Source organism: Anopheles moucheti, chromosome X (genome assembly GCF_943734755.1).
Source record: "Anopheles moucheti chromosome X, idAnoMoucSN_F20_07, whole genome shotgun sequence".
Classification (NCBI taxonomy): Eukaryota; Metazoa; Arthropoda; class Insecta; order Diptera; family Culicidae; genus Anopheles; species Anopheles moucheti.
Genome location: NC_069142.1, coordinates 15,782,728 through 15,798,396, shown reverse-complemented (window position 1 = coordinate 15,798,396; position 15,669 = coordinate 15,782,728). Strand labels below are relative to the sequence as shown.

The window sequence follows — 15,669 nt, the reverse complement described above, 5'->3', positions numbered from 1 at the left end:
GCCTTGTCACACGAACAGAGAAAGACCTAAAGCGATGCGATGTATGGTAGAAAAACTATCCATTCTGTTTGTTCTGTACCTTTAGATGAGTCCACAAGCTTATTACGGTTTGTTGGGGTTTTTCGTGGATATCAACTATGTAGTAGGGGGAAATCCTACATATTTCATTTATTTTGTCAATTATACTTCTGTGCATTGTGACTTTGGAGTAGCATTTAATTGGATGGTGAGACATTACGACTTATGTTACGACGTTTCCTTAGTTATCTAGAATTTAAATCTAGATTTCTATTCCAATTCCTCCACCCGATTGGCAACAGATGTAGCACGAACTTGAACACTTCCGAGCAAATCCATTGCTATCCCGGTTAAGATAATATTCTTGCCAAATGGTCCAAAGCACCTACCGTTCTACAACAACAACAACCTTCCCTCATCTATATCGGAAGTAAATTACTCTAACCACAACACAACAATGTCTAAACGGTTGCAAATGCTCGGAACCGCAATATAAATCGTCTCGCGATAACTCTAGTGTATGCACGGTTAGCAGCTGCAGGTGGGTACTGGTGTGCAACGCACCGATCAGGTCCCCGTAGTAGCTGAAGGAATCGGTTTGATCGGGGTTTGTCGGTGTGGTTGGTGTGAGACAGCAGACATCGTTAGTGTGGCGCCCCCGCTGGAAGGGGGAACTAGTTTGTGCTCTCCGTCGTACATCGTTCTCATGTGCACGGCCGTTTTCGTGGCCTTTTGCCACCCTGTCCGATTCCCTTCCCTTCCTCCCTCTCTTTCCCCTCCTCGTGGCTCCATCCTATCCAGCTCCCACTCTCATGCGCGTTGGTGTGTGAGTCAACGTGTGCGCTCGGGAGGGTCGCGGGCACGAAATTCCACGAACCATGCTCAGTACGTATCGGCCGGTTGACGAGATAAAGTAGAGTCCGAGTAGTAATCGCGATCGCGGCGATCGGTCTTTGGGTAACAATATCCATAGAAGTTAGAACTAGGAGTTGGTACATGAAACTTATGGAGGATTCTGCAACAGGAGCGAATAGACTGTCAATCCTAGGACAACTTCCAGTAAGATAGATGGTGGTGTCGTTCTATATTTTTTATCTATGATGTCCTACCGAATGTGTACAGGTTGTGCATATGTGCGAGGTGATTGTGTGCGCATTAGTGTAATTGCTTCGCTAATGAGGCTATTCCAATCTTGACCTCTTGATCTTGCTCAGTCCCAAATTGCAAATCTGTGCGGGAAGTACTGCGGTACATTAGTGATCGTTTAAGTTGAAGTTTTGTTGAATAGTTTGCTTCATTTTTCCGCCTCTGCTAAGGGCTTTTTATCCAAAGATCTCATATTTGATTAGTATAAGACACATCAGGAACTTGCAGTGATAGACTTGCAGTGAATGGTAATGTTTGGTATTAATGAATATCTAGTGTCTAGATGTCTTGCTCAGAAAAGTATCTAAAGTGTTGTGTGTAATCAACACACGTTGATAAGGTCATCTGTTCGAAATTCATCCAGTGATAAACTTGATCTATGTGATACTAGATCTGGATATAGATGTTGATGTGAAATTATGGCTGACTGGGTATCTTTAGGTTTGTAGAAAAGAGGTTTTAAGAATATTTCCAGCACCTTTCCCATTCTAGTGATTGATTAGAGAAGCGGAGAGCTGTCGTAATCTCTCAAAGACTCGCCAGATGAGGATACGCCTGCTAAGAGCCGAGCGATAAAAAGTGCAGGAAAAAACAAAGTAATACAGCAGAGTGGCTTTAGGGTATCGAAGTGTATTGAGTAGAGCCAGCAGAGAGCAGCCATAGATCGATGGTCCCAACCCGGGCCCAACACGGCACCGAGTCGCGATGAGCGGCTGTCACCGATCGATTTTGCGCTCGAATCTGCGTTGTTTGTGTCGCAGCCGAACCAGCTGTTACTAGGGCGTACACACCTAGGCGACAACTTAGACGCCGGCCACCGCTGCTCCAGGCACTCCGGGGCTCGGGTTGCGCCAGCTCAACCGGACGCGGACACCCGCGTTGGTGTTACCTGTTCTCCCGTCTACAACTATCAAACCTCCCACATCGTATCACTGGGCCAAACTCGGGAGCCGTAGTTGCAGAGAAACTGGCAGCGGCAGCGTGTTGGAGTCTTCCTCTTCTATCAAGCCTACCTACTTTTTTTAGGATTAGCGCGATCAACAAGGGTTAGTAAATTCTACCTTCGCCGACAGTACAGTTGGCCGTTTTGGAGATGGAATCCTTCCGGAACTGCACTCATTGACTTACTAATCCCATATACTAAGCGATGTGTGTTTGTGGCGTACGTTTTTTCATAACGCTAGATTTAAGCAACTGCAACTGTTGCGCCTGTGCCGGGAGTGTTGGTGGTGGTGATCTTACAAGCGGGAGAAAGTGGCTGATGGGGTGGGTGGCACGGGTGCACATGGAGGTCTGAACAAGTTGCAAACGGTTTTGCTAGACTCGATAGTAGACGACAGCCGTCCCGCGCACAAAACAGCAGGTTGCATAATCGCCAAGAGGGCGGTTATGAGGGGGGGTTTCTGTTTTATATTCTCTGCAGCACGTCACATGCCGCACTCGGTTGCGTTTGCTGGTCGACAGTTTCTTACCGTGGACAGCTTTTACTGATGCCTGGTTCCTTCGCCTCGAACTACTTGTTTTTTTTTGCAGCAGCAACAGCAACGTTAAAATCCTTTTGCAGCAAATCCTACCGCACCGTAATTCTTCTCTTTCCCATATCACGCGAGTGTTTTGCATCTTTCTACCTTTGCGTTGCACTATTTTGCTTTTCGCTTTCGTTCGTTCGATGTAGTCTACCATTTCGGAGCTTTTTTCCTTTTTTCTCACACAGCCTTTCTGGTATTTTGTGTATTTTGTTTTGCTTCTCTTTGCTTGGCTTTTTATTTGTAGACCGCCTGTCAAAGTTTCCTTTTCATTGACCGAGCGGCACGAAAAATTATATCATCGCATGTTGTACTCCCTCCCTGCAAACCGGCTTCAACATATATTATTGACTCAGTGTGCAGGCACAAAGTGGAGAAAGCACAAAACACCAAACAGCGGAACGGATGGAAGGGTTTGTTATTTTTTTCTTCGTTGCTTTCGGTCGCGGTTTAAAAAAAGGGTTACAGCGAATGTGGGGTGTGTGCGCGGAAGGGAGGCGGAGTCGTTGGCGACCGAATGGAGCGGAAAATGAAACGGTTTATGCTGCCCACTTCGCCGTACGTTTCACTTTCGCTCTCGGTTTCGGTGTAAAAGGAGGCCGAGAGCAGCGGCAAAAATTCGAGCGCCCCTGACTTGGCTGGGCCGCAACGACATAGGGACGCTAAACCTCAAAGAAACCTTCAAACTGTCCATGGAGGTATATGGTGTCCATCGATGGAATTATGATTCGAGGCTGATGTCTTCTGCGTGACCGGTATCGTGCCACCCAAAACCCTGTACCTGTCCCGTCCTAAACCGTTCGTCTAAACCAATCTTTGTTAAAGCTCCACCCCAAAAACAAAAACCACGCGCAAGATTCTTACGTTCTGGTTGTTTGATATTGTAAAGAAGGGGTTTGTTGGGTTGGGGTATTTTTTTGTTCTTCCACCACTCGAACGTCACCGTTCGTTCGCTCCGGCGTTAAATTATGGTGCGCGAAAGAAAAAGTTGCGCTTGTGTGTGCCGAGCGCACATTGCTAAGGGGCGCTTTCGCTCGTATTTTGCACCCAAAACCCGTTGCAACAATGCAGCAGCAAAACGCGAACGGTGTGCAATGTGTTGCATGTGGGTTATGCTTCGTGGTGTGAACTGCGTGGTTCTATAATTGCTGCAACAGTTTCGCCTTAAAAAATACAAAACAAAAAACGTTTCAAAACGTTCGACTGTATACCAAACATGTGCTTGGCCATTCCGGGCGTTGGTGAAGCGTGAAAATAGTACCTTTAAATCGTGGCCGCATCGTGGCGACCCGCTCCGAGGCAGACGGATGAGAAAATTGGGATCAGAAATTCATGTCTGCACGGTCTTGCACGCTGTAAATCTGTTCAGCCTGCACCCGCGCGTGCCACCTGCTTGGTAAGACAACCCCCACCCCTACCCCTCCACTCCCCATCTTATCTGTGGTACTCCCACCAATCTTATCTGTGGTACTTGTATCGAAAAAAAACTACTCGCACACACATAACTGACTCATAAAACATAGGACAATTTTTGCGGGCTCCTGCGCAACGGTTTGCAGAGGCTGGCTCTCTACAGGCGTTCAGCAGCTGTTTACTTTAGCCACTTGTTTAACCCTTCAAGCCTCGCTCGCATCTTTTTAAAAACCGTCCCCCGATGAGGTGCTTTAAAGTTTACGGTGATGGCATTTAATCATCAGCACGCTGGGGCATGCATTAGAAATAGCCTTAGAAAGGTTCTTGCTGACACTGCGTACTCTGGCTTAAACAGCTGCGCAACTACACTGCGGTTTGGTGCATTTTTGCTCAGTACCAAAGATAACCTAGTTTTTGGATGATTAAAACCAAATCTGAAACATCCAATTCAGAGAACCTGGAAATACATCAACAGTCGTGGAACACTAATAACAACGTCTAAGATTCATCTAGGAACCACTATTCTGAAAGTGATTCATTTTTCACTTTCAGAAGTGGGAAGTTTAGATTGAATAAACTACTTATCAACACTGCCACATTCTTCTTATTGAGAGATCCTGGATATGCATGAGGAGTTGTCTAAGAATCTTCAAGCAACTGTTTCGTACTATTTAATTGTCCAGTTTTTGGGGAGTTTAGGTTAGGTAAACTCCTTAACAAGATTATCTCTTTCTTGTTATTACGTGATCCTGGATATGGAGAGCAATTGTCTAAGAATCCTCAAGAAACTTATTCTTTGATAGTATTTCATTGTTCAGTTTTTGAGGAGTTTATATTAGTAAAACTTCTTATCAAGATTACATCTTTCTTCTTATTAAGAAATCCTCGGTATACATGAGCAGTCCTCTAAGGAATATTCAAATGTAAAACTTTTGGGAGTTTGCATTGAATAAAACCTTACCAAAATTAACTTTTTCTTCTTATTGAGAGATCCTCGATATACCTGAATAGTTGGCTAAGAATTTTCAAGCAGCCCATTCTCTTTTCATGTTTCTTAAATGTCCATTTTTTGGGAGTTGAATGGAATCACCGTTTAGACTCAACCTTGGGAGTTGAGTTAAATAACTCTATCACCTTATCCAGAATACCTCTTGAGACCTCTTGATAATTGAGAATTATTGGATGTATATGAGCAGTCGTCTAAGAATCGCCGTAGTCCAATTTTCCAATTTTATCTGAAGGGTTTGGAGGTAATTATTGTAGCAGCCGTGGGCTGCAGATGAATGTAGTAGCTTGATTTAAACAAAAAAAAACCCCAGTAAGAACAACCTTTCTCCCCACCTTCTCGGATAGGTCTGGAACTCTGCATGAAACGCTATCTCACATCAGTTTTACTGCAGTGATTTCGCTGCCCGTTGTGTCGAGCCAACAATTGTGGGAAAAAAGTGTCCCCAGTACGGCACCGCCGCAACTGCATTCCCCCCCTCCCCTGTTCCCTTCAACCAACCCCTTTCTCTCCCTTAAATTTCTTGTTTCTAAACCATTACACAGACACACACATACAAACGGCTAAACTGCAACGGTATTGTTTGCCAACGGTTTGATACTGCTATGTTCATAATGTCTCGTTGCTCCAGTACGACATTCCAGCTCCCGTGTCTATGTTGCATGTAGCTCTGCAAGGTGCGAACTGTGATGGGGTGAGGTTGCTTGCTGCGTGGTGTAAAAGGGGAGGATATTCGACCGGGAGGGAATGGGAGTGAGAAGGGAAGGGAGGGGGGGGGGCATTTGGCATTCACATTTAGCAACCATTCTCGTTAGAGGTTGCGAGGCTTAAACCTACTTGCTTGCCTGCCCGGTACCTTTACTTCAGGGGGTGTTTGGGTGTGTTCCATTTTCCCTCCTCGATGACGCTCACTCACTCACTCTCCTTGAGTCTTTCTTTTTCTTTCGTTTCCTTCACATTCCACACCACACACCAAGATGTGGATTTACTCTCTTTTCCCGGTCGAAATGGTTCAGCCCTCTCAGTGCCTACGGTGTCGTATGCTGTGAGGGGTGGGGCAGGGGAGGGAGTCGCGATCGCGAGGGTGAGTTTGGCCTTCTGGCGTGCGGCGTACTGTAGCTGACGGTAGGTGCGAAAGGGAACGGGTGTAAGGGTGTAGTGCCCAACCCTATTTACCAAGTGGCGCATATTCGCTCGCGGGTAACTAGCGAACCAGTTACCGGGCCCACAGCCACGATCTTTGGGCACTGCCTCGTACGATCTCGAGTGAGGCTGTGTGAGAGTGCTTGGGCTCCAGATACGCTGGCAAAGCAGCAGCAGTTGTACATGGCAAAGATGTCGTTTTCAAGCGGCGCTCCTTGGGGGATGGGCTGGGGGAGAGGAGGGACAGCAGTGTCCGTGTCGCCTGCCGTCTCCCCTACTGCCGTGTATGTCGTGCTTCCGTACCGCACCAGGCGCGGTACTTGGGTGGTATACGGCCGCTAACAGGGTGGCAAAAATACCGTTCCACCCTAAAAAAAGCACAGCTCTTCCACTCTTCCGTTTCCTTCCCTGTCAGCCGGTCTCCCTCTCACTCTCTCTCACTCTCTCTGCGGACAAAGCCGCGTTTCCTTTTTGGGGCGAGTAAAAGAACCTTGGTAATGGTGCCGTTCCTTTCGAGCCCTGGGCGCAGCCCACTGTCCTGCATCAATCTAGCTAGAACCGAACATAAGGTGACCGTTCACTCCACTATCCGTACGGTGAAAAGAATGCCAGCAATTGGTAGCAACAACAGCAACAGCTACGATCGTCGATCAACGAAAGGGTGTGACGAAATAATTGGATCAAGTTGTGTCCTGCACGCCCCACAATCGGTAACGCTCTCGGTACAGGGCATCGAATGGCGTTGTCGAGTTTTTGGAGTTGATAGTTTAGCTTTTTTCCTCTCTCTCTCTCTCTCTCTCTCTCTCTCTCTCTCTCTCTCTCTCTCTCTTCATCGCCGCGATTGCAAACCAGGCCACAGAAGCTTAAGGGAAAAAAGAGGGAACATTCATTGGATAGCCTTCGTAAGGGTGCGCGGTACGATTACGCAAATTGGTCAGACAAAATCAGCAGCTCAAGAAAAATAAGGTTCTGTTGGGGTTTGGCACCGTAGCGTGTGCGGTTGTCGAAGTTTATCCTGATTGCATCGTACTCGTCGACGGCACCGAGTTTGATCGTTTCGTTAACAGACATTCTTTGGCAGTATCAGTTGTTAGTCAGCTCAGCATGCTTTAGACCAGAAATCCTTGAGAATTGTTACAATCGAGAGGAATTTGGATTTAGAGATGTAAGATACGGCATACGTTGAGCTCCCACAGAACAAACCTCAGATGGGAATTCTAATGTCGCCATATGTCCGGCAAATGAAGCGATGTTGATGGAGTGGACTCTCTTCAAAATCAAACACTCTTGCATCCGGGAAGTCTAAGCACTCCGGCAATCTAGGTCCTCGATCGCGCGCGGGATCCCGTACCGCAACAACGTTATGATGAAATGTACCCCGTTATGAATGTGGAGCGTGATTCAACCGTCAACCATCAATGGCGAATCCGGTTTGAAGGCAGTGAGGTAGTCCAACACACGAATCCGTGGCGCTGGAAGCGGTGACATGAAGGTGAAGCAAATCCTTTACTTGCACAGCATACGTGCGAGCCCGTATGAGCAGGAAGCGAATTAAAGCGCTGGTGGTTAATATCCAGTGTCCCCAAAACGGATTGGGATCGCTCCTGAGTGCGCTAGCTACGGATTGGTTTGCGACGTAGATGTAAAGATTGGAGGGCAACAAAGGCCCTCTAAATGAACCCGAACACGGAAGCTCATTGAACCACGGCCAACACAGCCTAGCCTCTACTGTGGACTTCCCCTTCCAAACATGTCAGACACGCTGAGCTTAAGCACAATTTAATAGCAATCGCAGGATGTAAAGGTTCAATTCGATCCAACATGTGGGGTTTTTTGTTGTTGTTGAACGTTTCGATGCTTGGGTGTCCTCGTGCAGACGAGAAGCTCAAAATGCTGTGCGTAACGGGGATTTAGCTTTATTTTGGGTATATTTGTTTGTCGCTATATTCACCCGTAGGCGGTAATTATAATACTTTGAACCGAGTATGCCTCCAGGCGAGGCATATGGGTGGCATATTGTTTTTTTTTACAACATCAACCAACCGATTTATCAGGTCGATCAGTGAGCGTCGCTTCCGAGAGCAAATTAATAATCCCGGTACGGCTCGAGTGATTTCCTTGTCAAGGTTGGATGAATATCATTTCCTGTTTGGTTGTTTGGCTGTTGCGAATTGTGCGATTAAATTGATTGTTTTGCTTTGGTTTCACAGCAGGCTCGATTTGAGAATTTGTAGAGAGGTTTTAGAACATTTAATTGTTTAGTTCGGTGACTTTCAAAACAGATTCTTAGAATGTTTTGAGAGTTGACTCATGCATGGTTCGGAGGACTCTTCGCTTCAGATTCAGATTATTGAAGCTCAAGACTAGTCATTTTTAACAAAATTCCATACAATTCTGGAAAGACACTATTTCAGTATCTGCCAATGTCAATGAGACACTTTGTATGTTGTTAGGTATTTTCTACTTCTCGCAGAGAAGTGTAGCTATTAATTGTTTTAATTAGTATCAGTTATCAATTTTTCAACAGCAAGCGCATATATAATTTGGCGCCTCCAATGATTTTGCGCATACTGGAATCTCAGATATTGAATTATTTTAGAATAACTTTGGATATTGGATCTTTGGAGGTCCGTGGAAGGAATCAGTAGAAAGAACAGACCGATTGGACCTCTCTTAATGAGTCGTTCTAAAAGAAGCGCATCTTGGAATCTCAAATATTGGATTATATTGGAATACCAGATCCGTGAAGGTCTGTACAAACAATCTATAGAAAGCAATTTCTATATCCGGCTGTGGCGTGTTAAACATAATTCTAGTTAGGCTATTAATAATGTCAGCCTGAATGGGATCCCTTTCATGACTAATGTAACGGCTTAGACGACTTCCTAACAGGGTGTACTAAAAATTTGTTATTGCTGTTTCTGAATTTCTTTCCCGCGCAGTTGCTCTCTGCCGGATGCAGCTAACGTGTGACTGTTACGTTCCCAAAAAAAAACGAACGAATGGAAGCGGACGCATCTTCCGCTCTATAGCCGCAGGTTTCCCATCAGTTGCAACTAGTCGTTCGGCCTACCTTGTAGAGAGTTGCGAAAATAAAGCTCCTTCCATCTATTCGTTCCCCATACTCCGCGTACCGAATGTCTCCCATCTTACCACACTCCAAACTCCATAGCAGGTGTCACGACCTAACCGTTACGCCGCGCCCCGTCACCCAAAAAAAAGGCTGACCGGGCGGCAGCCAACCGATTGCGGTCAAGGTGAGATCGCGCACTGGTGTGCCGTTACTGGTTTTGGTGTCTAATGACGCAGATCGGGCGAGCGAGATACTATCGCCTCGTGCCGTTGTCCCAAAAGTGTTGGTGCGTGCGTTAAGCATCAGGGCACCCTGCGCTAGTGGTGCCCAGTGGGGATGTAGAAGCGGCCGTACGCACACACCACATTTTAATGCGGGCGGCTCACAAATTTCATTTTTCCGCTCGTGTATGCTGGACTACAGGGACGCCTGTTTTATTCGGGATATGTGATCAAACAGTGTCGCTATCGAGGAGAGCGAGGCTGTGCTGCAGCAATGGCGCAGGTGCGCTGCGGCAGATGTAAGCGGATGACAGTAATAATGTGAAACTTGTTTGATATTAAATAACAGTTTATTACCGAAAAATGAGCGTGGAGAGGCCTTTTCCTTTACACGGCTCGCAGCTTCTCGCATACATTTTCGGTGCAGTCAGGTGTGTGTCTGTGTGCGTGTGTGGTTGTTGGTAATCTTTGGTAATATTGTCCGCTGCTGTTAGCGAAAGACTGATGCAAGCAGTACACTCACTCTGCGCTCCGCTTGGAATGTTGGCACCCGGGTTAACTAAGGAGGGAAGAGATACATTTCACACTCGCTTGCATTTGACAGTTTTGTAGCGCTTAATGATCGATCGGCACATCACTATCGGAGGTCTCCGAACTTGTGTCATTTCCACTCCACTGCCTCAACGCCCCTCTCCCCCCCCCCCCCTCCCCCACTACCTCCACCCTGAACATATCGCTTCTAATAATCAGATGCGATGATTGGTATTTCACAGGTGAAACGAGCTCCATTTCATAAAATAAAATATGGCGCATTTCCAACGTAAGCTGCTCGGCCTCTCCTTCCTCCCTTCTTCTCTCCACACACACACACACATACTCATATGCGTCCGTGATTGCCGGTTGAAGCTTAAATTAATTCATAATTAAACTTACTGCTCCGCCCTGTCCCGAAAATTGGCCCCACTTTGGGGTGGGGTTTCAAGTTTTTCCTTTTTCCACCCGTCCCGTGTTCGACGCTAATTTTTGCCATCAACAACCCGCCGCTCGGCCGGTTATGTCGTCGTTGAGCAGAGTTTTTTTTCGTGGTGCGCACCTTTCGCACCTTATACTGTGGCAAATTTTCCCGTCTCACCGTAACGCTTTGGCCCAGGGTGTTGCTCTAAATTGTGAAGTAGAAGCCTTGCCACTTACATCCATAACATCTTCTCCTCCTAGGTATTTTTTTTGTCTTCTTCTCTCACATAGAGACACACGGGCAAATTAAGAAAAACTTCTTTCAATCTTCCTTTCTTCCCAACCCACATATGTTATGGGAAAAATGCATCTCTCGCCCACCGTTGTGAGGCAAAATTGCGGATGCCATTTCATTCAAAGCAAAGGGGACCATCCACATGTATATGTGTCTGCGTGTGTGTGGTAGGTCGTGAGCCTTTGGTTGAGTTCCCTACCGGAGATCGGTAGCCGGTGATCGGCAGCCCGGTTCGATTATGATGCAAACGGTCTGACGTAAGGATCAGCATCAAGCATTTGCATAACATCCGAGGCGAGCGAAAGCGAGTATGTGGCGAGCCGACGAACCGCTAGTGCGGTGGGTGATCGCGGGCGCGCGGTGTATGTTGTTTTAGTTTTCGGGGTGCCTCTACCCATGCTTCAAAACGTTACCCGTGAGGAGCCTAAGAGCTTGAAGTCAAATTTTATCTTCATCTGCAAACTCCCCGAAGAGTCAATCCACCGATGAGTATCGATGGAGTTTTGTGGGGTGACCTATGGAAAAGGGTTAGTTCTCCATTGTGCAATCTGTTCGAGACTGTTATCTAGCCGAGATGTGCACACTTTGCCGAAATTGATGCCGCTCCATATACCAAGGATTATTAAGTTTTTGAAGAACTCCAATATATCTGGAGTAATCTTCAATTTGCAATGAAGATCGCAATCATCAATTTGAATGAAAGGGAAAATGACTCGTTTCTATCTCTGTTGAGTGGAACAGGCACGCTTCCAGAGGTTTCCATCCGTCGGAATCACATCTAAACGCCCATTCACCCCACCGATTAATGCAACCTTCAGGTTGAAGCTTGTCACCACTATGACGCTTCAGATTGCGAGATATCTGGTTCGGGAGATGCGATCGTCTCCTTCATACAAAAACACGATGGCCACCATACACGTGTAAACAGTGACACTGCATGCGCAAAACCGACCTATGGAGCTGCGAGCTCATTACTTTTCGCCCATAACCATAACCAGCCACGAAACTTCGATCCGGCAGATTAATCTGTCACGTTTCTTGTGCCAGCTGCGATCAGCGGACCTGAACGGACAACTTTAAGTCAAACAAACAAACAAATGACAAAGCGCCTAACATCGCTAGACCGGAAAGCCCTCGAGCGTGTTGGAGAAACCAGTTCCAGAGCGATGGCGGCGGATCGAAGGAGGGTGGGTTGGGGGGGGGGGAGGGCACTGACATCCATCAAATGTTGCTCATCTTCACCTCATCCGCGACGGGACAGGAAGCCTGCGCAATGATGAGGTTATGCAAAAAAAAAGACAAATGAACACCATTTAGTCAACGGCTGCTTACGTTCCCTAATCAGGTTGAGGGTTTTATTGCGGTTATGATTTGTTTTGAGGTGATTGTTCGTTTTTGGGTATTTCAACGGAAAGATTGGAAGATTTGGGATTGCTGAAGAGTTGATAATATAATGTTCCTCCATTCGACTACTGTTGAATCAAATGATGAAGAGAGAATAGATATGCTGGTGTTTGCATATGGGATTGCACACAGTTGACTCACCCAACAAGGCAGTCGCATGATGTGCATTGATATTCTTGAAGAATTCACTCATTAGCGGCCTGCGTCATATCGAACCTAAGCAATCAATGGAACGATCCCGGAGGAAAGTCCAATTCACACCGTCATTCGGTCGAAATGCGAATTCTTCAAAGAAGTTGCAAAGCTGTCGTGCTGCGCAACTGCAAGAGTCAATAGCACAAAAAGTACTGTGGAGTAAAGTAATAAAGTAAAGTTGTTTATCTTTACTTCATACAACTTTTAGATGTCTCGTAACAGCAGTGCCCAGGCTTTTCTTCTCCTGGTCTGTCCATTGTATCTGGTCATCTGTCTTCACGCTGCCGATGGATCCGTTTTGGCAGGTGGAATTGATCGGTAAGTAGTGAGCTCTGTCGTATCTGATACATGTTCTAATGTGTGTGTATGTTTTTTCGTTCCGCTCTTGTATTATAGTGGCAACAGACAACATCGAGCGATGCGGCGATTAGACAGCGGATTGGAACAGGTAGAAGACCGCACTAATGCTATAGATCAACCATTGGATCAGGCACTGCAGCTTAAATACTATGATGTCGTGCAGGTCGACTTGGTGCACAGCCTTCCAGCGCAGTCCGATTCCGATACGATTTCGCTGGTGGCGGCTGGTGCCGGTGAGGGTCAGAGCACCGACCAGGGTACGGAATCACAGCCGGCACCGTCATCGACACCAACCGCCAGCACCGGCAAGAGTGAGTCAGCCAAAACGCTCGCGGATCAGGTGGCGGAGGGCAAGTACGGTCTAATCCATCGCGAGCTGTTCCAACGGCGACCGCAGCGGCTCGGCGTGCTGAACTACCGCCGGAACGAGGAGGTTCCACTGGACGACGAGCGCAACTACGGCGGTTTACGCCCGGACGAGATCTGGTTGGCGGAGGACCATCTGCTCGTGCTGAAGGGTGGTTCCATCAGCTTCGGCAGCAATCGATCCGGTGCGGATGCCGGCAGTCCCTGGCAGCCGATCGACGATTTCCGGGCACCGGACCGGCAGGTCCAGATACCGGCCAATCCCGCCGTTCCGCCACCCTTTCCCGTGCAGCTCCGCGAGAACGGACCAATTGAGTTTATCCGTGGTCGTCAGGTGCCGGCATTTAATCCGTTTACTAACGAGTCGGCGTTCCTCTTCACCAACAAAGCGTTCCCGGTCATACGGCCGGAAGATTTCGGTGGGCAAAATATACTTGCCGGGCCAGCGGCGCACAATGTTACTGGCCAGCACCACACCGGACTCCAGTATCCGCCCCCGGTCAACCCGCCGCCCGTTAGTGACAATCGCACGTACTCGAATCCGTTCCTGAAGCTGCCACCGCCGGGACCATCGTTCGGGCCACCGGTTGGCGGTGGTTCGCTGGACGATGTGCGCAACCGTACCGGTCCGTACCCGGTGCCGCCCGGCGATGAGGACGATCCATCACTCTACTACCCACCGCCGTACACGTTCGAGTACAGTGGCAACTACACCAACCCGGTACCGCCCGGACCACTCGTGCCGGGCATTATACTGCCACCACCGCCCAACTTCTTCATACTGAAGCCCGCACCGGGGTCCAACGGTACGGACGGGACGGTGCAGACGACCGATCGGCCGAAGGTCACCAAACCATCGAAACACTACGTCAGTGTACGGCCCCACCCGACCACAACGGTGCCGCCCGCATCTGTCAACAGTGTGGCACCGCCTAAAATTGCACCGTCCCGCGTGGAGATCCAGAAGGCTGTGCTGAAAACGTTCGTGCCTGTGTTGGAGGTGTACGGTGCACCGAAATCACCATCGAAACCCGCCTCGAAACGACCCCGCCCAAAACCGACCAGTGCACCACCGACCGTAAGCACCGTTGCCGCCACGACGCCCCTACTAACACCTTCGACCAAGTTGCACAAAATTCCACCAGATGTCGGTGTGGCACGGCAACCACCACCGGCACCGGTCGCACATCCGATCTACGCCGAATACTTCGACATTCGCACCTCGACGAGCCCGCCCGGGTGGAACGATGTTGGATCGTCGCCCGTTACGTCGCATCTGCCAGCCCGCACCTATCTGCCGGTGGTGGGCACCAAACACCGCCCGGACCCGGCGCGCCCTATTGCATCCGCCACGCCGGATTATCTGACCGGCACGTACGGTTACAGCCCGATCGAGCAGTTCCATCGCGAGGTACAAACCATCCGTCAGACGCTGCAGATCTACGAAAAGGCGAACAAGCTTACCAAGGCGGGTCGCACGTCAAAGGCGCACCAACCGGCCCCGACGCTCACCAATCTGTCGCTCTCGTTCGATGGCAACGTCTATCGCACGCTCTTCCCGGAGGAGGTACCACAACCCATTCATGTCGGTGGTTTGCCGACCTATCAGCAACCAGCCTACAAACCTCAGTACGAACCCTCGCCGGCCTACGTGTACCGGCCCGGGTCGAACAGTGTCGTCGCGCCGAATCTGCCGACCGGTTACTACGTTACCACCACCGACTACGGTCGGCACGCGACGGGCTACAGTAGTGACCATCAACCGCAGTACTACCAACCGTCGGCACAGCCACCACCGCCAGCCCAGCCCGATTTGTCCTACATTGCGCCCGTCATCCTGAACAACGGTGCGAGCGGCTACAACCGGCGTCCCGAGTTTGACCCGAGCGGGACACCGGGCACTACCACCAAATCTTACCTCATCCTGGACCACCGGCTGCCCGGTGCGACGCGATTGCGCCCGGACCGCCAACGTCAACCGTTCACCGACATACCCTACCTGTACCGCGGCGGTAACGCACCAACGGTCGACCAGGGTGCAGGACCCGTCCGCAACCGGTACCTGGAGAGCGACATACTCGTCAACTACAAACACCCACTGCCGGTGCTGAACCCGGACAGCGAGTTTCTGCCCTACCATCACCGACTGAAGGTGCGCAAGCGTCAGAATGTTCGTGGTGCCGGTGAACAGAAGCCGCGCTATCTCGGTCAACCACTCTACAACCACCGGTAGTGTGGAGATGTTCGTCGTTCGTCCTGTCACAACTCCTCGCTTACGAAGTAATTCTTAAGCAGCTAATGGCGACGATGGTAGGAAATTGAAGAAAGGAAGGTGTAAGAAGGAGGAGGAGGAGGAGGAGGAGGAGGAGGAGGAGGAGGAGGAGAAGGAGGAGGAGGAGGAGGAAAGGGGGGGGAGGAGGAGGAGAAGAGGGGGAGAGGGCTATGAGGTTAGAATGCGCACAGAGAAATCTTCTTTGATTTTTGTATATAGCAGATATTAATGGTTTGCGTCATTCAACGTACCAGCAAGAGTAGAAAAGCGATAGTTT

The 15,669-nt window shown here is 48.9% G+C and overlaps 1 protein-coding gene across 1 annotated transcript in view; it reads left to right on the top strand.

Moving 5' to 3' along the window:
- LOC128307388 (uncharacterized) overlaps positions 1–15,478 on the top strand; it is a 17,268-nt gene extending 1,790 nt beyond the window's left edge. Inside the window, exons 4-5 of the mRNA XM_053045195.1 lie at positions 12,603–12,712; positions 12,791–15,478. Coding sequence (XP_052901155.1) covers positions 12,603–12,712; positions 12,791–15,353 — 2,673 coding nt within the window. The 3' untranslated portion in view covers positions 15,354–15,478. The remainder of the gene's footprint in view (positions 1–12,602; positions 12,713–12,790) is intronic.
- Positions 15,479–15,669: the final 191 nt, after the last annotated feature.